Source organism: Electrona antarctica (assembly GCF_951216825.1).
Source record: "Electrona antarctica genome assembly, chromosome: 1".
NCBI lineage: Eukaryota > Metazoa > Chordata > Actinopteri > Myctophiformes > Myctophidae > Electrona > Electrona antarctica.
Genome location: NC_136806.1, coordinates 42,916,947 through 42,942,744, shown reverse-complemented (window position 1 = coordinate 42,942,744; position 25,798 = coordinate 42,916,947). Strand labels below are relative to the sequence as shown.

At 43.0% G+C, this 25,798-nt stretch overlaps 1 protein-coding gene across 1 annotated transcript; it reads right to left on the bottom strand.

The window, feature by feature from the left end:
- Positions 1–25,564, bottom strand: elovl6 (ELOVL fatty acid elongase 6). The gene is made up of 4 exons (XM_079509845.1): positions 25,283–25,564; positions 6,197–6,328; positions 4,931–5,082; positions 1–1,781 (listed from the first exon to the last, which is right to left on the bottom strand). Exons 1-4 carry the CDS (start codon positions 25,363–25,365, stop codon positions 1,342–1,344), a joined length of 807 nt encoding a protein of 268 aa, XP_079365971.1. The 5' UTR covers positions 25,366–25,564; the 3' UTR covers positions 1–1,341.
- Positions 25,565–25,798: the final 234 nt, after the last annotated feature.

The window sequence follows — 25,798 nt, the reverse complement described above, 5'->3', positions numbered from 1 at the left end:
TTTCTTTTTGTTTTACATGTTGCTCAACATATATGTTTAGCCTATGACTCCAAACAGTTTCCAACAAATGATTCAGTGTCCAACACTGGTCCTCTTTACCGCTCCTACTCCTTCAAAATTAGTCTTTGGAAATCAATGGCAAGTTACTTTCCAGGGTGACTTTCCCTTCGTCACAATAAGCTATAGATCAGCATCGGTTTCCCATCATGCACCACGTCCACTGTGGTCACAAGACATGTCTTCCTCCAAACTGCTTCATTTCTTAACATCTGGATGTAATGAACTGGCTGTTCCTTTAATGCCTTTCATGTATATTGCTAACCGGCACTGATGTTAAACAGGTCCAACGTTTCTGATATGCATATATTATATAAAGAAAGAGATAAGACCTGAGAAAAGATCATGTTTTGCAGTTCAGTGCTGTTTAAAGCTGCTATAAGCAATAATATATGTCCAAATTTTAATGACTGTTTTGGTATTCAGACAATGAGTAAAACACTCCCAAAAATAATTTAGTCTCTGTAACACATCTAGGGGCCACAATCTGCATTCAAAGATGTTCCTAGAAGCTTTGTCATTGGTCGAAAAAAACCAGGTCGAAATGACTAACCAATCAGGAAGTAGACAGGCAAATCGATTTAATCGCCATTCAAATTTGGACATATTATTGCTTATAGCAGCTTTAACTGTCAACACACTCAGCCAGTGTCTCAAACATTTTCTTTGACAGATCAAAAACAGACCCAACAAACAACATTGAAGAAAGACGCGTACAAGAAAATGAGAACACTCAACCGTCTTCATATGATCAATTAATTCTTATTTATCAAGTAAAAATACACTATTGGCAGACATAGTTCCTTCTTTTTCTGGTAATTGACTTTTTTTATTGTTATCCTCAGGGGAAAAAAAAGGAAATTTAATGTGACTCAAAAGGAGACATGGAAACATCAGGTGGACAACTCACTGAGTCGTGACGACCTCCCACCACAGGGGGCGCTGTCTTCTCAGGTGCCCCCCTTCTGGGCACTTGCACCCCCCTCGGATTTGGATCTGCTCATTAGTAATGACGCTAAAAGCACAAAACATCAGCGATAAAACTCCCCTCCCGACCCACCCCCCCCCAGTACCCCCCAACCCCACCATAACGCCCACTTCTAGGGCCCCCTCGCCCAACCAACACCACCCCTCCATCTGCTCACCGATTTGCTGCAGTCATTGGTCCCTGCTCTCCATTGCATCTACCTCCCTTTCATCCATTTCTATTCTCCTCCCACCTATGGCAAAACTTTTTTTTCCCCCCCTCTCTTTTCTCTTAAAAAAATAATAATTTCGTAACATTTATTCGCCCTTCTTCGCCATGACAAGAGCAGCTCTGGTCTTGCTGAAGTAGGCCTCGATGAAGAATTGGAGGAAGAGCACAAAGTAGCTGAGGTACATCAGTGACGACCACACAATGTTCTGCATGTGTGATGGGCACTCCTGGCCCTGCTGCATCCAATTGTACACCAGGTAATTTACCACGCAGCCCATCACCATCTGCGTGATCTGCGTCAGCGTGATGAACATGGCGAACTTGCGTGACACACGGAAGCCGGCGGCGCGCATGGCGTAGTAGGAGTACATGACGGCGTGAACCAGGTAGTTCATGGTCATGAACCAGCCACCGCCCGCCACCATGTCCTTGTAGGAGTACCAGGAGTAGAGCAGTACGGTAATGTGGTGGTACCAGTGGAGGAAGATGAGCTTCTGTTTCCTTAGCACGATGAAGAGCGTGTCACCTGGAGGAGGATTGGAGGGGAGGGGGGTGGGGTGGGGTGTGGGGGTGCAGAGATGGGGGTTTGACAAGAGGGGAGCAGAAAAGAAATCCATTAGAAGTAGTAAAGGCCTGGGTGTGTACTTCAGCCAGAAAACCACAAGGAATGTTTGGAATGCACAAATCTCATGGCAGCCAATCCAAGCCATGATGACTATAACCTGAAGCAATGAAACAAATCGATTAATTTTAAGCATGGGCCGAGTGTCCACCAATTGTACACACAGTGTAAAACATTTTTTCCCACCTAAGAGTAAGGACTGCTACGATATGGCGCTCCCATTGAAAACAATTATGCTGGCTTGAATGAAGAATGTATTTCCCCCGTTTGATCCCTGGCTCCTGCCGGGTTTGTGTCGAAGCGTCCTTGAGCAAGACAATGACTAACTGCTCCCCGAGCGCCCCTAGGTGGATACCCACTTTAGCCAGTCTACTGAGGTCTCTTTAATATGGGTCAGCGTCATTATTCCGACAGCGCATTGGTCTGACTCGCCCCATTACTAACCCTGTCCCTAACCGCACGCGAAGCCACGTTGTCGGAATAATGCTCCGTCGGAATTACTAGCGGATACCCTTTAATATTGCCCTGATGCATAGCAATTAATGAGTGCAAGTGTACCACATTGTAGAACCAAACAAAAACACTCCAGATATTAACTGATAAAACCTTAAAACGCTAAAAAGCAAGGGTAGTTGGGAAACCTAGAGACTATCTAGGTCATGGAGGGATGCAGCACCAGGCTGCTAAACTATGCACTTCATTTTGTGTTGACTAGTAATTACTGTAGGATAGCAAACATACTGACTGATGAGCTAGTGGAAATCTACCAGGCCTCCAGTCGTGACTTAACTTGCATGCATGCGTGCGTGTGTGAGCGTGTGACACTATATAACCATAGTTATCATTATTAGTGTTTGGTCAGTAACAGAAGTCTGCCCATATTTCCAGCTCTTAATGGCTCGTACACACTCCACGATATTTGCTCCGAGTCGGGGACCATTTTTGGCGCTCACCGACAAAACTGCCGATCTGACACACGATCGGGCTTCGATCGCCAAGGTTTTGCTCGCTGTGTGAGAAAGGCTCTGCGAGAAGATATAGCGCCGATAAAAGTGCTCGCCGACGCCTTCCCGACCGTTTCTGAATATCAAGCAGGGTTGATATTTTGCTCTGTCGACCGACTGGACATCGTACAGTATGAAATGGGTTGCAATCGCGTCCAGAGAAGTCCTGTATTACAGCCAATGAGAGCACAGGACAGCTGTGCTCACTGACACTGTCTGTCTGTCTGTCTGTCGTGTCGACTGTATCGATAGATGATAATGTATATATAACCTTTATTCCTTGGACACCTATCCTGTGTCATAAAATGGTAGCTATATTAGCCCAATGTCCCAGAATTGCAGACAAAATTGGGACACTATAAAACTGAAGCTGACAATTTGGTGTAGAAGACGTACAGTACTTGTATTTATGTTTATTGAAATAAACACTTTTGCGTTCATCACAGTACATTTCACAGAATGGTCACAAGACTAAGTTCTGACAAGCACTCAAGATACATGAGATATTAGATGTGTCGACTGGGGGTTTACTGAGCACATGCTATGTCCCACCCCCTCTCCCCATATGAAGAGGTCCTGTTCAGGGTTGAACCAGGGAGCTGGCAGGGTGCAGTGCCCCCAGTGAACACAGCAATGGACAAAGACAAAAGAACTACACAGGCAGAAAATTAAGTCTGAGACACAAAATCCCTACAGTCCCTCCAGACCCTGCTAGAGGAAAGATGTACACCCCCATCGAGCAGTCTGGACTAAAGGAGGACATTTGCATTTGTAGGAGATTGAGGGATGGACAAAAATGTAATAACAGTTAGTGGGTGTTTGAGAGAGAGTGAGACACCAAAGAGATATTTGAACACCGAACAGTTCAGAAAGGAATGCCTGGCTGAACAAGGTCACAGACAAGTGTCATAAAACAACACGGGCAAATGCAAAGATAGAAAAATTCACTGTGTGTGTCGCTTTGTTCTGCAAGCGTCACTGAAGTTGCTATAATCTAGGAAAAGCACACCTCGAGTGTAATATTGCAATTATACAACACCCTTAAAAAACAACGATATAAATTCATAATTTTTTAATGCCAGATTTAGCCACTACCACAAATGTCCCATGAAAACTGCTACCCTAGCTTCTCAGCCGGCTCTGCTCAGTCAAATCAGCACAGCTGATTTTTATAATTGGTTGTGGATTGGTTCGCACAGTTGTAGGTTTGTATCTTTACAGCTGGAAGTTGAACTCAGCCAACATCAAATTGTATCCTTGCATCTTTTGCAGCAGCTACAAACGTCGGATTTGCTTTGTAGCTTCACAAGTTCACATCGCTGGCTTCCATTGAAAATTAATGGTATACTGTATCTTTGGTTTCCTCGTAACTCCACGGGTCTGCCTGCAGTCCCACCTCTTACCACTAGGGCCCAGTGCTTCAACATTGGAGAGCCTCACTGGGGGCTTGGTGTCCTCGGTAGAAAGTTGGGACTCATTCTAAGATGGTAGGGGGTTGGCCTCTGTCAGGGCTGCACAATGTCACCCTATCCTGTTTGTGATATTTATGGATAGAATGTCAAAGCGCTGTTCAGTGAGCTGAGGACGGTTTTCTCAGGAGTGTGGCTGGCATTTCCCTAAAGGATACAGTGAGAAGCTGTCAATTAGTAGGTAAAGATTCTGTCAATTAGGAGTAAAGCGCTGCGTATAAAGGAGTCAGTTAAGGTGGTTCTGGCATCTAGCAAGGATGCCTCCTGGGTGCTTCCCCAGGGAGGCACACACAGCTGGTAAGAGACAACGGAGCAGACCAAGGACCAGGTGGGGTGATTAAATCTCTGATGGCCTGGGAACGCCTCGGGATCCCCCAGTTAAAGCTGACTAACGTGGCTGGGGAAAGGGAAGCCTAGGATTCTCTAGCTGAACTACTAGCTCCACAACCCAACTCTGGATAAGTGGCCGAAGATGAATGGATGGATGTCTCAAACATTTCAATACTGTAGCCAGAAGTGAGAGAACGGACTAGCTTTGTAAGGTTTGGTTAATCTAAAATAAATGTGTAAATGAACTTACCCAGTTCTGGTGCTTTACTGAGCACAAAGGCATATGCCCAGAACTTGCTGACTGGTCCATTGTAGAAACTCTGGTCACAGACGGACTGTTTGAGTCCTTTGGTCATCAGGATGTACGTCATGTAGCTCCCTGTACGCACGGCACCGAATATACTGCAGAGACACACAGCGAGACTCAATCAGACCGTTCAATACGTTCACACATAAGTCATTTAAAGTTGTTCTCCATATCTTGTCCACACAAACCACAACTGCACTCTGTCGAGTGCCAACTTGACAGAGTACTGCTGAAAGTTACGGGTTTCAGATGGTGACGTAATTCAGATAAGTTTCAATATTTGTTGGGTAACAGGTAACGTATGTATACTTGTATGTAATCTGACACCTATCTTAATTACGTCATCATCAACAGCCAATTACGTCATCAACAGCCAATTATAAGTTATAGAATTTGACCACCATGACCACCACACATACATACATACCACTTTCGGTACAGCCGACCACAGTGTACTACTTTCAAGTAGTTTATACTTGAATGTATACATACATAAACCTTTTGCCCACCAGACATTGAAACATATCTTAATTACGTCACCATAAACAGCCAATTATAAGTTATAGAATATGACCACGGCACGACCACCATACATACCACTTCTGATCCAGCCGACCACAATGCGCAAGTAATTAGATATAAGAAATAGGAATACAAACATAAAACATAATTTGGCCATGTACATTAATAAATAAGAAATTATGAAATTAACCCATTTAGACCCGAGGCCGATTCTAAAAAAAATGTCTTCTAAATCGTAAAAGTTTTCTGAGAAACCAATGTTTCCATGTCAGTGGTGCTCAACCTTTTTCACGTCAAGGACCCCTAGAATTACCTGTTTTTGGCTGCGGACCCCCCCTCTGAAAATATGTTGTTCCAGGGCTAGATCAAGTGCCACAGGCACTTGATCTACGGTGGAAAATTGGGAGTGAATCTGCAGTTCTAAGTGGAATGGGAAGTTTGTTCCAGTTTGGGAGACAGAATAGTCTGGGACATGTGGAGCAATGTCCCAGATGGTGTCCCAAATGTTGTCTACAAGCTCACAATGCGTAAGCATCATATTGACGACATATTTGAATGCCAAAAAAAAGTGTGTGATATAAAATAAATAAATAATGACTACGTCAATTACGTCAACGGTAGTGGGGGATTTTGTGATTAATTACGTCAATAAAGGGGTTTTAAATGAGAAAATGGAAGCCTCCTCACCTGAAGACGGCAAGGGTCAGGGACCACAGCACCAGAGGTTTCCTCAGTTCAAACTTCTCTCTCTGCTTCATAACATGGCGTCCTCCCAGGATACAGGCAGCGTAGAGTGCAGAGAACAGGAACGACTTCTTCCTGTGATCAAACATGTACAGAAGAGAATTAATTAAAGACAGGGATGATTTAGATAAGCAAGCATGCCATTATGTGCTCAATCTGGACACCTCATGTCTGTGTTGACGCCGATCTCTTTGGTCAAGTCTCATCTAAAATACAGAGGTTCATAATCTCAGTGGGGACTGTTGGTTTAATTCCTGCTCGCTTACCAGTACAACCACAGTGTTCTATTACTGGCTATTCAGTAGCTCCACTGCACTGGAGCAGTTGGGTTCTACATGCCTTGCTAAAGGGCATTATCTTCAACAGTAGATACACATGAAGCGGAGAACATTAATACATTTCTCATCCACATCCTCTAAAGATATTTCCCCCTGGAAACCTTCCAGTCACATTCCTACTTAACTAAGCTGAGTGACCACTATGCCCTTTAGCAACGTGCCATTTACAGACCATAAACAGCACAGCTGAATGATTATCCCATTGGATTTTATTTTATTTGACTTTATTACTATTCTCACTATAATAGCTATACAGTATGCCAATTGTACACCATACCTTGATATTTTATTTAACTTTATTCTGACCTATATCATTTTCTTATAGTTTATTTTTATTGAATTACAATTATTGTATCATTCGACATTCGACAATATTGAGGAAGTACAAGAACTGCTCCACTTGCAATTACATCTATATTGTAAGCAGGTGACAATAAAAACCCTTGAAAGTGAAAACGTTCTCAGGATAAAATACAGGATTCATATTCAGGATTTAAAAAAAAAACATTTGCAGTAGCTGCTTGCGGCCCACTCAGGCACTGTGGTGCGTTTGTTTTTATTAACTTGTCAGAGAGTGTTGTTGTGCATCATGAGCATGCGGAGCCACACTGAAACGCCACCTGCCAACCACCAGAATAAAAACCAATGCAGTCCCAGCACTCAGCAGCCTCTTGACAGCCAGGTGGTGTGAGCGTGGTGGTGTGACAGGCTAGATGCTGAGTAAGACTGGCTGCTAAAACACTGCTTCACCGAAACGAGCAGTTTTCACTTGTACAGTCCGAGAAGGAATTAATTGGGGCAGCAGTAGCCTGAAGGTTTAGTGGAGGTAGTTTGTGATGGGATTGGGATATTATGCGACCTTGAGCATGGCACCTAACCCACAAATGATCACACAAGCTGGATAACAGCGGTTGCTGTACTGGGCAGCTCCCAGTGACTAGTCTTGCGTAGCCAGACAACTATTCCACAATCTCCGAATGCTATATAGAGTCTGGAACTACACTGACGTAATCCATCATTTGTCATTTCTGTTCAAAAAAATATATTTTAAAATATCTTTACATTTTATTTTAGGGTAGGATTTTATTTCCATTCCTGCTAAGCAACAAGCTATATATGCTTAGGTGATTTCTATTTATATTAGGATACATTTGTGCGACTGTAAAGACTTAACGCAAGACTACCGTTAGAGGACTGTGGTTACACTGGGCATTTCCCAGGGCTGAAGGCGTGTACAGTAACTGGATTGCAGCTAATGTCGACTATGGATAAGATGTTGAAGAAAGCTTGTTAAAAACAATCTGAGGGTCAATGGACAAAAGAATGGTTTCAGTTTAGCATCGGACGGTCTATTTAACATCCAATCCTCTCTCCAAATGACACCAATGTCCTCCTCTGAATGAATAGGATTCACTGTGCATGTAACAATAACAGTTAACCTTACTTGTACTGTTATTATCATGAGAATAAACTACAGTGAAGCAACAAATTAGTTAAGCTGTAATTTATCCATTCCAAACAGTACCCAAGCAGTGGATCTAACTGGCGGCTGACAATGTATCCCATTGTGAAATCTGTACTGTCAGGAAGTAGGTGGACGTCCCTCAGTGTCCCTGTACAGTAGCCATTCGGACCTCCCACCTCCACTGAACAAAGGACAAAGACGCCCCAGTCAAAGTCAAAAGCACAGAATGACAACGGGGCCAGCACTGCAGAATGACATCAGTGTTCCCCGACCACTCTGGCAGGAGAAGGAGAACAGAGGGACACACAGGGAGTCAGGGACGCTGGCCTACTTTGCCAAGGAGGACAGGACAAGACAGTGGGCCTTTGGACAACAGTCTCCTGCATTCCTCCTTACACCGTCCTCCAGTTTGATTGAAAACTAAAAAATGCCAGGGTCACCGTGCGATACATGGCATGATGTTCGATGTCACGGAGGGCAGTACAGTGGCAGGGTTCAGATCATTATCTTCCCTTTAAAAACACGCACTTCTTTGCCCTCAACTAGAGGGCGGCGGTGGATCAGGGGTAGAGTGGCCGGATGGTAACCGCAATGTTGCCAGTTCGAACCCGGGCTCCCCCAGAGTTAGTGTCGAAGTGTCCTTGAGCAAGACACTGAACCCCTAATTGTCTCCAACAGGCCGAAGGCATGGGGAGAGAGTATGTTTTGCACTCCGTCCGTGTGTGTGTGTGTGCGTCCGTCCGTCCGTCCGTCCTTCCGTCCGTCCGTTACCAGCTAATCTCCGGCACCGTTAACCCGGTCGATGCCAAACTTTGCACACACACTCCCTGGATGCCAACGATTAACCTCTGCCCCGCATTTTCCAGAACGGCCTGTTATAGCGCCACCATGAGGCAGCTTTTCAAATTTTTTACCTAAAACTGCACCGATCTGCGTGAAACGTTGCATGCACACTCCCTAGAGGCCAAGGACAAACCTTTGACCTGCATTTTCCGCATCTGCCTTTTATAGCGCCACCAGGAGGCCGACTTTTGTAAAACACATTTTTGGATATTACTCCTCCAGATTCTGTCCAACAATCTCACAAATCGTTACACAGTATCTCTATGGTCATGTGCTCAAGTCGGATCTGTCCGAAATTTCATATTCCATCCTAATTGGCTATAATTGGCTTTCACAGTTTGCAAGATTGCCCCGTTTTGAACAAAAGCCTCAAATCATGAACGCAGCATGCAATTTACGTGAAATCTTTCACACATTTTCTTACTAGGCTGAGGAATATATCTCACCCTTTTCACATTGGCCTGTTATAGCGCCACCAACAGGTTGATTTTTGCAAAACACATTTTTGGAACAAAATGCCTCAAATCATCCAATTGCCATCAAAGGCAAACATGTTTATATTACTCCTAAACATTTTGCCAAACATCTCACACAGTCCTATCCTCCTGGTGGAGACCTGTGCCCAGAAGGGCACTTTTTCTAGTTGCTCCTGATGTGCTAGTTGGTGCCTTGCATGGTTTCCGCCGCCATCGGTGTATGAATGTGTGTGTGTGTGTGTGAATGTAATGCACAATCTATGTAAAGCGCCTTGGATAAAGGCGCTATATAAATGCACCATTTTACACACATTAACTTGCATGTTTCTTCTTGTGTGAAAACTGAAAAGCATTAATTATGTCCGCTTTTCAAGGACATTTTCCTCATTAATAAGTTCAGACAAACAATTGATTTTCGTTTTGAGGCGAGTTGGTTTGGGAGTTTCTTTTTCTTGTTTTCAATTCTATCCTTGTCCTCTCTGTTCTACATACGTTTTGCAGGTAAACTAAAACTTACGGGAGTGGGGAGTGAACAGTCAGTCAGAGGAGAACATAGTAAAATCCGGAGCATTCATTTAACCACTTTCAGTCTGGCTTCCCTATTTTGCACACACACACACACCACACACACACACTATTTGTATGAATATATGGCTTACTGCAAGAGTACAATTTTACACTCTTGGGGTGAATAAAGTGTTGCATTGAAGGTGTAAAGAGCCTGGGGCATGGTCAAAAATGGTAAATGTGCGCGCGTGTGTGTGTGCGTGCGTGCGTGCGTGAGAGAGAAAAGGGAGGGAGGGCTGTTGTCTTTGCAGAGCCTAGCTATGCCTCCCAGTCACAGATCTATTTGAGACATCAGTGTGAATTCTCATCATGGCTCCACTGTGGCCAGTACAAGCTGGGCTGCTTCTAGCCTTCTACACTGCCCTGCCTGCTGCAAATGTCTCAAATGAAGAGGTCTGCCGCTAAATTTAATTTAATTCACTCATTCCTCATTAATTTAGACAGAAGTCACATGTACTCAGCGATCATGCTCCTGTTTCAACATTTGTGTGCATGTCTACCTTGTTATACTATCTTGATGCTTGTGGGGACCAAAAGGGACTATTGTTCAGGGGCCAATGACTGAAGGTTGGGGTTAGGGCTGAATTTGCCATTTAGGGGTAAGGTTTAGGATTAGAGTATGGGGCAAAGGTTAGAGTTATTGTAGAAGATCTAAGGACTTTGAGATTAAGAAGTGGTGGTAAGGAGGTGCATGCGCGTGCGTGTGACAAGGTTTCATAATTGTGGGCGATTGGATTTTACATGAGCAAACAAACTACAATTTTTTTATTTACTTATCTTGCAGGGAGTCTTGCAGCATGGGATTTACATTCCACTGCGTTTTGCAAACGTTATTGTGATTTTCTGTTTTCCAAAATGAACCATCACTGGACAGAAGCCACAACTGCTCTTGCTATACAAAATGAAAGCTAAACGTCATCAACTTGTCCTCATCATCAACACCCAATCTCTGGAATCACGTGAGCTTTCTTGGCTTAGCACAGAATCCCTGAGTTGTCTCTCATGTGTCTCCCGTCTCAACTTTTCTACTGTCTGTCGGCCTCCCTCTCAACTTTCCTACTGTCTGTCGGCCTCCCTCTCAACTTTCCTACTGTCTGTCGGCCTCCCTCTCAACTTTCCTACGTCTGTCGGCCTCCCTCTCAACTTTCCTACTGTCTGTCGGCCTCCCTCTCAACTTTCCTACTGTCTGTCGGTCTCCCTCTCAACTTTCTTACTGTCCGCCTTTCTGTCTCCCTTCAACTCTCTCCCTCACAGCGTTCCTACAGTCTGTCTCCATAAAAACTATTAAACCCAACGTTAACGACTGACAGAGGCAGCACAAAATGAAAAAGCACCAAGTCAGAGATTCTTCATTTGGGAAGTGAGGAAGGGGATTGAGGACCACAGGAGGATGGGAAGAGGAGAAGACGTTGTGAACTGTGGAGAGGAAGAACGTGAAGGTGAGGATGCAAGGAGTATGGAGTGGGCGAGGGAGGGGTGGTGCGGAAGAGAAGGTCAGAAGCAGTAGATAAGAGGGGATGTGAGGTGAGAAGTTGAATGTCCCCATAGCCCTGAGTCCTCCTGTAAACCCACTAACCCAGGCACACACAGCGCCAACACAGTCCAGTATTCACTGTGTAAACTGGTATCGGCTCAATACCGGGAAATTTTAAAGTTATAAACCAATACGGTCCTTGGACAAATATTGCCTGAAACATGACGTAAATGGCTTAATTGTAATTACATAGCCAGCCTTTAGGGTGATAACTGATATCAGCCCTAGGGCAGACAAAAATCATCACCAGTGACCACCACTGCAAGTAACTGTGATGGCTGCCACAACTGCTGTGTTGATCAAATTCCATTTTCTCCTCATTGTTGATGTCACTATACACTATAAGACTAGACTGAGTATAAATGTGATGAATATATTATAGGTTACCACCAGCCTTGAATGGTCACTGGGTGGGTGCGTAGTCCTCCCCTAATGGCTCAGACTGATACATCAATGAATGCCTGGGTGATGATAATCTATATTAAATACGTATGTAACCACTTCAAACAAAATGCCATAAAGAGAAATAGTATGAGTCACATGCAACAGTAGCCACAGTACTACATCTTAACGGGAGTGGTTCCCAAAAGGGTCTGTCTGTCAGCTTCACTAACTGGTTGAGATTTGTGTTGCGTAGCCTCTAGCCTATATAAGTGGGTGGCAATGGAACAGAACATGAAGTACGAGTTCTTTGCTCATGGATGAAGGATGCCGCAGGCAACAAAAGCGGCGGCGCAAAGCACAATGCGCGTGGAGCTGACAACAGGTATGATGAGTAGCATACTATATAGTATATACTAGGGTTGGCCGGTTGGGTGACGATACGAATCTATTGTCAATCGTGATTTTACGAGTCCAATCGCCGATTATTTTTATTAGGCGATTTTTCACTGCGATTTTTTCTTTTGCAAAATAATATTAACCTACAGCAAAATAATGTAAGTGCGAGCAAAATGCGAATCAATTTGGGCCAGCAAAGTCGTAACAGCGGCCGGGTGGAAAGTGGAAACCCCCTCCTCGTTATAATGGCATGCTCCCAGAGTCCCAGCAACAGCATCGGGGGAAGTTCAGTCCGCTCAGCTCTCACTCTGGCAGCCACATACAGTAGGCTCAGGCTGGGACAGAGGGAGGCTAATGTAGCCTACTGTACAGTATTGTTTACGCTCCGGACCCATGCAGTTTAATAATATACAGTCACACCAGAATGCACACTGCTGTCTCGTGTCTCATCACAACCCAATGCGCGACCCGTGAAGTCGGGGGGGAAAAATTAAAAGAGAGAAAAGGAAAAAGACAAATGAGTGACAAATCGTTAGCAACAACAAGCTAACAGTGGTGGTGGTGTTAGCTTGTTGGTGCTGATTCAACGCACTGATTGTACTTCACTTCATCTCATCTCCGCCTGTAATCTAGGTTATTTTGTTATTGACAATGTGAACGAACCCTGACACCAGTGCTGCAAAAACAGACAGATCTACAAGCTCTCAACGTGTTGCAAACGGCACTGCAGAGACGGTCGCGTCTGCGGTTCTCAACAAGTTTGTTTTTGCAGCACTGGTGTCGGGGTTTGTGTACGTGGTCAATGACAGACAGATCTACAAGCTCTCAATGCGTTGCAAACGGCGCCGCAGAGCCGTTTGCAATGCATTGAGAAAAAAAGACCGATCCACAAGCTCTCAAAAAAAAAAAGACAGATCTGGCCTGGGCCGTGGATCAGCGGTCCGGGCACCTTGGCCAGTGGTCCAAGTCTGGCAGTGTGCCGCGGGTTCGACTCCCGATCCCAACAGCCTTTACTGCATGTCACCCCATTTCCTGTCAGCCTATAAAAAAAATATAGGCGAAAGCCACAAAAAATAAAAAAGACAGATCCACAAGCTCTCAACACACTGCTGGCGCGACGCATTGAGAGCTTGTGGATTCGTCTTTTTTTCGACTCGCGACCCGCTGTAAACTGTAAATACGAATATATCGTCCATCTGCGATTTTTGGCCAGACGATGGGCGATAGGAAAATTTTGCTATATCGCCCAACCTTACTATATACTACTACGGTATATACTTCAGATAACATGAGTATTGCACAGCGGATGGGGGTGTATTCCTGACTTGCGTGAACCCTGTGTACGCTTATAGGAACTGTATATAAATATTTAATTTCCTATAAGCTGTGACATTATGGACATATTATTCTGAAATAGCCTACATAAACATAATTAATTAATTCATGAATCAATTAATACAAATATTAAACTCAATCAAAACCACCAACCATTCCAATGTGGTTTGTGAAATACCAGCAAGGAGCCAAATGCTCTCTCTGTATGGTTCTTTTCACAAGGCGGGACATTGGCGATGACTGTGTGACGTACGTACGTGTGTGTGTGTGTGTGTGTGTGTGTGTGTGTGTGTGTGTGTGTGTGTGTTTGTTAAACAAACAGAGCCAGTGATGTGATGCTTGCCTCGATATCTTCCCCTCTGGTTGTCTGCCGCATGAACACAAAACCACTGGGAAGAGTTAAACTGAAGCTGAAGAAGCCACTGTTCAAATCATAGTACTAGAGTTCTGCAACAGGCTGTAATAAAAGGTTTATGTAAGGTAGGGGTCTCTCATTCCTTACTATACCATACTATACTGCGAATGGCCTTCCAAATAAGTCCATGATACGGCCCACTACTACAGGATATTAAATTATTGTGAAATCTGGCCCGCAAGACAAGTCCTCTCATTATTACCTCACACATCTGTCTGTCCGTCTGTTCAAAGGTTATCTTGTGCAGTTATGAACGGATTGCGGCACAGTACAACAGGTTGGTCCTGGGCCAAGGAAGCAATTAACTTTTCATATTGATTTGCCAAAAAAAGCGGGTGGGCATGGCCTGACATAAAGGAACATAATGTCTGAACAGATGACTTTGTGATTTATAAACTCCTGTCAGCACTCCAAAAAATAAGGTTGGCCTTGGCCGGTTACAAGGTTGGTAAACTAACTATGTAACAAAATGAATAGAACCGTTTAGAACACACATTTTGGAAAAGTGCATTGGACAAGAGAAATTAATCTATCACACTGCAATATACCTCCAAAAGCATACATGCCTTCACAATAAAAGTGGTACTTTATTCTGAAGATAGCATGTATGCTGAAATGAGCTAAATTGCATTGCAAAAAATACTCTTTTCTGGTTCGGTCAACTACCCGCCTAACCAGCAGCACTCAAGAATCCTCAGTACCGGTATTATTTGATCAGACAATAGAAAATGCAAACGGTACATGGTACAGTTAAAGGTGTAGTGAAATGAAAAATACGTTTTCCACACGTTTAGACCATATCCGTGGTCATCATATGGGCATACCTTCAGACCGGTTTTAAAGGAAGCCAGTGATTTGCTTGTTTTGAGGGAAGGGGACAGAGCATTCCACACCTGAGTGGCAGTGCTGTGGAAAGTGGATATATTAGTTCTAAATGTGGGTGGCACCAGATCATAATTTATGCTCCCTCTAATGTTGTGGCTGTGGGAGTTGCTCACCTTTGTGAGGTAATCAGTTAAATAAATGGTCACTGAGGGCATAGAGGGCAGGGCTGAATTTACAATTTTGAATGTCAGTCCCATTTTCAACTGCTTGACTCTGTCTTCTACCCAGAGCCATCCTATGTCATCAAAATGCGTTGCACAATGGTGGGTCATGGGCCCTAGGCCTAGAATGAGTCAGATTAGTTTGTTCTGGGAGGTTTGAAGCTTCGTCTTTTGTGACATTGAGATGTTAGAGAACCAGGAGGTACATGTGTAGTCAAATATGGGCTGAATAAGAGCTCCAGCTAAAGACCTGAGAGCCCTCTTGTTACTCTCTGTTATTTACTTTTTTGATCGCCCTTGTTGCCATGCCTTCACCCGTCAGCTTATTGTCCAGGATACAGCCCAGATATGGGACCTCATTTTTGATAGAGATTACAACGTCGTCAATTCTGATATTGAAATCATTTACCCTACTAAGGGAATGGTTAGACCCAAAAACAATGGATTCTGTTTTACCAAGATGCAATGAGAGTTTGTTATCAGTAGCCATGTTCGGATTTTGTTTAGTTCTGAACTGAGCATCTCCTCAACCTGAGTTGTCTTCTCTCGATATCAGGAGAGCTGAATCATCTGCAAACAGGAACAATTTGCAATTACAGGCGGCACTCATACCGTTGATGTATAGTAAGAATAGGTGTGTATATATATATATATATATGTATGTATGTATGTATGTATGTATGTATGTATGTATGTATGTATGTATGTATGTATGTATGTATGTGTCTGTGTGTGCAAAGAGTGAAGAAAAGTGATATTAAAGTGTTGAGTCATCCTGGTGTAAAATTACAGGTTCCAACTAGTCTAAAATGTTCTGAAGACAGAATCGACAGTCAGCTGAAATAATGATGACAATAATTTCAACGGTTATATGAAATTCCGAATGAAACAATGCATGCACAAACGTGCACACTGCACTTTGTGTACACACACGTTATAAATGTATAATAAAGCGCATTTACTCTATAAACAGTTGACTAACAACCCACAAAACACCACAATAAAAACACAAAGACAAGCCCAACATAGAGGGAACTTGTTAGTTTGGGAGTGCAAAGGCAACTGCTGTGAAAACTGGTACTGGGATATACAAATAGTTGTACATGTACAACATACAGTGTACGTAGCTGCCTGAACTCTAGTTTTGTGACTGTAAAAATAAATCTTATATACACAAACATACGGACAGAACTACAAGCTGATCCGCAGCCCCTCCCTGACTGACCGATTAAAGCCATTAGCCAACTTGCTGTAGAAGTTGGATCAGCGTTAGCCTGACAGGAGATTCTGCCTCTTACATAACACTTGGCTCTGCAAGGATGGTTCTGTGTGCGTGCGTGCGTGCGTGCGCGCAAAGAGTGAAGAAAAGTGATATTAAAGTGTTGAGTCATCCTGGTGTAAAATTACAGGTTCCAACTAGTCTAAAATGTTCTGAAGACAGAATCGACAGTCAGCTGAAATAATTATGAAAATAATTTCAACTGTTATATGAAATTCCGAATGAAACAATTCATGCTTAAGTATGCATTGCATGCACAAACGTGCACACTGCACTTTGTGTACACACACGTTATAAATGTATAGTTTATAATAAAGCGCATTTACTCATTTTTCAAGCCCAACATAGAGGGAACTTGTTAGTTTGGGAGTGCAAAGGCATAATCTCCCCGGTGATTCAACCTTGACCTTGGGACAACAAGAAGCAACTGGTCAACTGATAGTTTGGGGCCAACCCATTTAATGATTCGTACTTTCGTAGGTAGCACAGATCCACCCGAAACTGAAGACGCGGGCCCCGAACCAGGACTAAAAGCCACAGGTCTCAGTCAGTCCATTTGAAATGACGTTTTAACCTATTCCAACGTTTTAACCTATTCCAACTGCAGTCAATATCATGAGCACTGCACTGCTGAACACCATGAATGCTTTGTAGCCAGGTGAAACACAAACAAAAGCCACCAGGAAGATGCGAGTTGAAATATCATCGTGTCGAGCATGTTTATGGCCATTATCTGCGGGGACGAATGCATTGTTATAGGCAATGATAGATTGTTACAGATCAGAATGATCTATATTGTCACATCACATGTTTACAGGTGTAAAACAGTGGGTGAAATATTTTTTGTGGAAGCTTTTTTTGTGGAAGAAAGAAAAGAAAGGGAGCGAGTGTCAAGTTGAGAGAGAGAGAGAGTAATACAAGAATGCAGGTTACATGAAAATGAATAATAACATTAATAAGCATTCACTTGTGTACTCCGGCAGATATTTTTAATATATTGAACGAGAGGCATGTTGAAGTCAGAAATTAAGCGCCTAGTATATCCATCAGATCAAAACCACCCTGGATTAGGAGAGACGAGGCATTCTTTCTGCCACGCTAACAGCTAAGTGAACGGTAAGCTAATATGACGGTGGCCGAGTGTCCGTCTGTAAAATAAAAATAAATTAAAAAAAAAAAGGAAAAGAATCTGAATATTCTCCCCTCGCCTGATATCATTGAGGATGCGCTAGGACGTGTACACACGTCCAATGCATCCCTCGATTGGATTCCCTAGGACGTGTGGCTATGTCCTACGGACGGAAACGGTTAAGTAGCTCAGTACTACCTAAATTCTCTGTGCTGCTGTGTAGATAAAATATGCCTCAAACTACTTACCTACATACCGGTATTTACATTACAGTAATACTGCAATGTAAATATGAGATACCACAGATTACAGTGTTTACACAGACCCACCCTGATCACAGGTCAGTTAACACAAAGCTCTGAAACCACTCCTCTTACACAGATTTAAGGTACCTTAACATTAAAAGGTCACATTCTGATATGATATGTTGAGACAGATTAAGTACTCACAGGTCAAAATGGTACAGGTTTATACATTTAGGCCCAGTCAGTAAACCTAAACCATTTTGTTAGGTGGTACCGTGGTAACCATCATTGTTGACGTTGATGATGTGTCTCAAAACAAAGTGAACAGAATGTCATGTGATTTTTTTTAATCACATGACAGTAGAATGATTTCTAAACAAAAATCTGTAACTTCCCAGTGCCGTTTCATCTGCACGCATTTATTTGTCATTAATATTACAGACATGCAGAAAGATGCACATACTCTCAGATATGTGCATTGTGCTTGCACACACCCAACGTGCTTTTCTCTACGTCTGTCCTTGCCAGTCTGACCAGATCTGACAGACAGAACATACTGTACATCATGGTTTCTGTGCTTCAAATCCCTCTCCAGTATCTGGAGCACTTCTTCAGCATAACGTTTTGCAGTGCCATTTCCAAATGCTATGCAGATTGATTACACCATTTATGACAAGGTAATTTTGACTGCAAATGCGTGTTTAAATCTCATCAATTTAGGAAAACTATCAGGGTTTTACAGTAGGGTTGTACCGTTTTGAATTTTATATTATTCTGTAGGCAAAAGTGGAGGACTTCAGACGCAAGCTAGAGCTAGGGTTGGGATCCAGAACCGGAGGAACCGGATCCAACATTGAGGAACTGGAATGGGTTCCATCCCATTTGGAATCGTTTCCAGAACCGGTTTATCACACTGTCAGAGCTGATATGTGGACTTTCACGTCTGCTATACAATAAATAATGACAGTGCTTCTCAACCTTTTTAATTTCTCAGACCAGCCTAACTCCTAGAGTGTACAAAATGGAACCAAATTGTGTTCCATTTGTACATAGTCAAGAGTTACAGACTCTGTAAGTCTGTAAGTGTCTGTAAGTGTTCATTTGGAACCCTCAAGTACTGTAACACAGAGAGCCCCTGGACCTTACTTTCTGTACCGTTTACAGTAGGGTTGTCTGTTGTCTCCAAATAGCAATCATGATTTATATAAATATTTCCCTTATAAGTAAGTACAAAACAATGATTAGCTGCATTTCTTTACACATATGCATTTTCTGGTTTTATACAGAATAGTGTTGCAACAGAGACTGCATAAAGATTTACAACTGGTTGCCATAGCAGCATGACATACTATGTTAAATCACAACTGTTATTAGGAAGAAGACACAGGCAATCAAATTTGCTGGAGGGGTAAATAGAGTTCAGTGTCACTGAACATTTTGGTGTTTCCGCTTGTTACTTCAGTCTGTTGACATCCAGGTTAGTCACTGCGACCCCCTGAAAGCGCCTGGTCACTGAAGCCATCACACACTCATAACCTTCACAGTATGAACCATATTACTTTAGGGCAGAGTCCGGGGCAGACCTTAGGGCAAAGTCAGAACCAATCACCGTCAACCAACTGCATGTGGCAGTATGTCTACTCCCACAGACAAGGCCTTTATGACAGTCTAGAATTCATGGCATTCAACTTGTCCAAGGATTATGAACATAATACTTAAGTGATTGACTATCGGAACCAGTAGTAAAAATACCTATAACATTTTTTGATACACACATAGTCACACACATACAAGGCCTTGAGGCTCGTAACTACCAGGCTGAGCAGTTGGTGGCCTCACACGTCGCCGACTAGTGTGCCATTAGAGTTGAAATTGCTGTGAAAGGGTTGGAATAAAACCAATGCAAGCAGACACACAAACACTGAGATTGAGACGCAATACGTCAAACTCAGTTGCCAGTTGAACAACATCTGTTTATAGTGAGTCCTGTCATTCTCCAGAGTGTAAATTCAGCATAATGCACACAGAGGTTCAAACTATCTTCCCAGGGTAACCTCCCTCAACCAACACATGTACCCCACCAACCAGTAGGAGCCATAGTGCAGCAACATGGACACAATCCTCTGCTGGCTTCCCACCTGCAAACACCAGCTGTGTTCGTTAGAGCAGGCAGTCAAGTCAGAAGCACTTACTATGTGATGCTTATTATATAACATAGGAATGAAAGCTTGTAATTCCTTACTGATAATATAGGGTGTGTTATGGTCCACTCTCTGGCAGAGCTGTAGGAACACCAAGTCATTTAGACCAGTGGACAATTAAGAAACTGGACACGACAGACAGTGGACTAATCTTACAAAGCCATCTCCTCCCAATGCGACACCTGAACTTCCAGCCTCGTCAGACTGCAGACGCTCGCCACATGAGACGCTTTCTCACCGACAACTGACTCAGCGTCTGGAATACATTAACCCTCCTTCATTACAATAACCAAGTACAATGTTCATAAAAACCTTTAGAAGGTCCACAGAAAGGGCCAATACCAAAACAAAGTGCAGTACAGGTATACTAATAGTCTGATTTGTAAAACAAATGTAAAACATAATTTTCAGCTGAATTACCTCTTAACGGTAAGGAAGGACAAAAAAAAATCTCCAGTTGTCAATGTGCACCTTCACCACCCCACAACCTTACTTGGGGTCCTGACCCATCATTTGAGAGCCTCTGCTGTAAATCATTGATAACTGAGGATTTAAAGACTGAAACAAATAGAAGTTACTTTGCACAGCGGCTCATTTCGGCACTAGATCTTGTCTCTGCTGAAAGGAAAACAGCCAGCTTGAAGTAGTGTTGTAAATCAACACCACACACACACAAGGATGTAGTATATCAGGTTTACTCCCTGAACTTAAGATCATGAAGGTTATTAGCAGATTGATTCTATCCCATATGGAAATGTGTTTGTTTCAGTACAGCCTACCTCTTCTATGATCACAGAAATAGTATCCGAGCTGTCACTGTCAGCATTACATATTTACATTTTTTACACATTTATTTTAGGCAGCTTTTTGCCATTTTATTTAGATATAATAGAGACAGGAGACTGAGGGAAGAGAGAGGGATGGAGTCAAGGACAGGCAACACCAGCCGGAATCGAACCAGGGGAACTTTTGCGCCTTACAGTACATAGTCAATGCACTATCCGGTCAACTCTAGGCAGCCGACCTCTCATTACTTCTTGTAATGTAGGTGAGCTTGTTCTACAGATGTACTTGGTGTTAGAGGAGTTGCTCTACAATTGTCCTTGATGTTGCAGTTGTAATTGGTGCTGGAGGTGTGTGTACCTGTGTTCTACACTACAGTTGTAATTACTTACTGTAGTGTTCTATGGTTGCACGTGGTGTATCTAGTGCGAGTGCCGTACATGTCCCAAGAGGGCAAGAATGGAATGAAGCAATCGTGCAACCGCCAACCACGAAGCTACAGTATGCGAACATCACACACACACACACACACACACACACACACACACACACACACACACACACACACACACACACACACACACACACACACACACACACACACACACACACACACACACACACACACACACACACACACACACACACACACACACACACACACACACACACACACACACACACACACACACACACACACACACACACACACACACACACACACACACACACACACACACACACACACACACACACACACACACACAGTGTCCCTATACGTGTCAGCGCACGGAAAGCTGCAACACGGTAACTCTTCTGTCATTTCGACCGTTTCGGACACGGGAAGGTTCGCCGGAACAGGGCCGCCCCCCTGGGGGTCTGGATTTTCCGGGGACCCCCCAGGGACCCCCACACGGTAACTGCCATTTCTCAAAGATTTTTTCCAAAAATAATGAAAGTACAGTGCACAGCACAGTACACAATACAGAGCACAGTACAGTAACTGTCTATAACAATACAGTTGCACCGCTCACTTCACTTTCACTTTCAACTTTCACTTCAATTTTCTATCATTCATTTCTTTAAATTGTGACAATGTGTTAGTATGAAGAGCAACCTGGCAAGTCTAACGTCTTGTAATTATGATGAATGTACTTGTAGTGGCCACTGGCCAGCAAACTGAGCTCTTCTGTCCTCCTCGTCATCTCCCCTACTGTTCATCTCCTATGACCATGTAACACCAGGAAAGATAATGCACAGAGATGACAGATTGATGTACAAATGTGTACAGTACACTGTCAAATCTTACTATTTAATTGATTTGGCACCTGTTGAAATAGTTTGGATGTGCGTGCAATGCGTGCATTCATGCCCCAGCAAATGCACAGATGGAACCCATCAATTCCATGCCCCTTCCCAGTGACCTGAATGACTATCCACCACAGTATCTCTGACATGCATGTGACCGTCATTTTGTCAGCAAATGTACAGTAGGACTCAGCCTTGGACATCACGTACAGCTAGGGGTGCAATCGAACTAATCAATTAGAAAAAAATAAAAATAACCAATAGACGATTTGAATAACAATAATCGACTTTGGGTGAACCGTTCTAATTTAGCTTTATAAAATTAATTGGCTAAAATAGTCAAAGTGTCAAAAGTGACAGATGTGTTCCCCATGAGTCAAGGAACTCCCCCCGGCCAATTGGAGTAACGTTTCATAAGCATATGACGCTGCATGTATGCATTAGGGGCAGAAGAAGAATTTTCACAAAACAGCAATTTTCATTGGCTCATAAAAAGAAACTTAATTTTTTCACTTTAAAAAAAATGTACTACGATGTTTTGTCCGTATAGGTCCAAAGTTCACGTGTAGAAGTTTTTGTGCATTTTGATCAAAGATCCTGGGCGGAGATAGATTTGAACTGTTTTTGATATAATACAAAATGGCGGGTAAATAACAGATCTCAAAACTCTTTGCAGCACTCAGGCATTTTAGTATAGTAGTATACGTATCAAATTGGGCTTAAAGTGGTTAAAATAGCAAAAGCTGGGTGATGTCAGTCTCAACTGGCCATTAACACCACACAGGGGCAGAAATCTAACTTGAGTTTTCAGTTTACATGACAAATTCTAACCAGGAAGCCACACCCTGGTGCCCACTTCACTGGATGGCACGAAAATGCACACGCCCACATATTCTCAATCTGACTGACAGATACACACACACACACACACACAGAAAGCCCCCACCCACACTATTAGGTTGTGTTGAAGTTCCCCTTTTGCTCTGTTGGAGGCTGGTTAAGGTCATCTGTAGTGCAGCTGTATGTGGACACGCATCAAGTGCAAGCATTGACGTGAAAACTGAACTATATTTCATCACAGTCTCTTCAATCCACCCCTCCTATTTTTGTAAATGTGCACACGGTAAACATAACATTACAAGAAATTATATTTATTCAAATTAATTAACATGGCAATACATCGCCACGCAGCTCTGAACTGGGATGTCGACACAGCACTGTAGCAGAAAAAGCAGTGTGCATGCCATCCCACTATGCGTTTGCACTGTGGTATGCTGCTCTTCTAGGGCTAATGAATGTGTCAATCTAGTCTGAGAACTGCACTTTGAGAAAGAGAATGACCCTGTAGCACTGATAGAGAGCAGCACAGTATTGGATGAGTTAAAGCTACAATCAGTCTTATGTCCTCCGACTCATTCTCCCAGCAGAGAAATGCTTCCCCATGTCCCAATTGGTCTGGTGAAAAAAACGTAATCTGTTCAATAAATGCACATGGCTTACGCAGTTGGCAAAGATAGCCAAACTACAATAACAACGCATCGAGTGTGCAATCTGACCATATTCTATGGACACTGTCAAAGTAGTAAGTGTCTGACACCAGAAGAGTAGAGACACCTCCCCCTACAACTGCAGATACGCTAGTCATATTGAGTTAACATACTCCATCACACAGATTGGTTCAAATAAGAACTTTCTTAACCACATTAATCCTGGCTTCCTTAAATCCATTTAAATTCTCTTCTTGTGAAGTTGTAGATCAGCCCATTTCACTGATAAACTATATAGGGTTGTTAAAATACATGCCAGATTTTAGCTTTAAAATTACATATAATATTTTAGATCCCATCATTCCAGGACACCCTGACAGTGTAAAACATCATGAGTCCTCCTGTCCCAGAAAGTCTTTCCATCCATCTGCAGCCATGTGCTTGCTCCTCACTCTGACACCCCAGTTAACACGCAGCCACAGCACTGCTCAGCTTCCACCCCATTGGCTGGTGCTCTGTCAGCAGACATCATAAGATGAATCTCATTGGCTAGTTCTCAGTACCCCATGTTATTATGGACAGTACCCTGTGTTATGGACAGTTCCCTGCTACAAGCTACAGAATGAAAGGCATTGTTTAACTTAATAGATATTCTCCCACGTAATTGAGCGAACTCCAAACAATCCTGTGTCATTATAGGTCTATGCTCAGCAATATAAATCAGTAACATTTTAACTATGACTTAATGGTGGTTGTTTTTTGCCTAAAGCTATCATCTCTCTGACTGTGCATCCTCATGGATCAAAATTACACTTATGACCGATTTCATGCTCCAAATTCTAATTCTTGATGGGGAACTAAAAGTCTGGCTTATGACCCTGTGGAGAGGCACACAAAACCAGACCGTGATGTTTAATTCAGAACATTAAACATCATGATTAATTCAGAATAAATCAGTCAGAGCTGTTACTAGCCATGCCATGGAGGGTACAGCCTACATAGTAAAATCCTCAGGGTTGTATCCATTTGTAACTCTAGAGAACTAGAGTGTACAAATTAAAAGGGTTCACAGTGTACCACCATAGATGGGGGTTTTCTTCCCAAGTACATTCTATCAGGATGATCTGATAAACAAGGCTGCATTGCAACACATGTCCAGTCATTAATTTCAGTATTATAACATATACATGGAGTCGAGACTTTGGAGAACCAAGGAGGGATGTGGTTCTCTCCTCGCCCAGGAAACAACAACCCATTCCCTTTTACAATACCAGGACAAGGCTGGTGAGCGGCCACAGGAATAGGAAGGAATAGACTGACAAAAAAAACAAATGCAAACGTGCGGATCACAACATAAGGTCAGACCTGTCCGAGAGGGAATTCAGAAGTGTTCTGTGACTGATCTAAAGCTCTCAGACATCATCTGGGTTCAGATGGGCAAGCTGTAGTGCATCAAAACGGCGCTTTATCTAGGCCAGATAAAAGGTGAATTATCGGTCATGTAGGCCGGCTACAGCAAACAACAATTTTCGGATGATGATGACTATAATAGGATAAATAAGAGGACACTGCGAGATGTAATCCTTGCTTAGTGGATGCAAGCAGCACGTGAGGCGGCATTGTACTCATTCGCATTCCATATAATACCTATATTCGAATACGATAATAATACATTTACCTTTACCACCGTTGCCTCAAAATACGACCACAATGACGCAGTCTATATGCCAAGTAGCAGTATTTACATGGAAGTGGTTAATATAAAATGCATTTAATTTCATTGCAGCAGCCAGCTTACCAGTTCTCTTGCATCCATCGGATGGCTTCGTCTTCGTTGAATTGTCTCTCGAATTCATACTCTTGCAGGGCCAGTACCGACATGATGCGGTATTACTTATCTGACTACAATTAACAACAATAATACAAAAAAATACGACGATATTGTTAAGTGCTGTTTTATATTAAATTTATTGGGTTTCCTCCTCCCAGCGCGTGTCTCGCATTGCTCCTGCTGTAACGTTCCTTCCTCTTCAAGCCGGTTGACAGACTACGCCCTCTGCACGGGGAGGAGGCCCCCGGGTCCTAGAACCTGCCCTCCAGTATTTTTTATGGTCAGGCGGCAGGCCGTCTAGTAAAAGCAGACAGTGGTTCTCAAAGTGGGGCCCGAGGACCTCCAGGGGTCATTGATGGCGCTCCATCGGGTCCCCATCAAAATACAATTTTATGTTTTTGTTTTGTTTTGTTTTGATTTGAAAATAGTTGATTGACAAGCTCACAGTGTGTCGATCAGCTATTCTTGCACAAAAAATAGGAA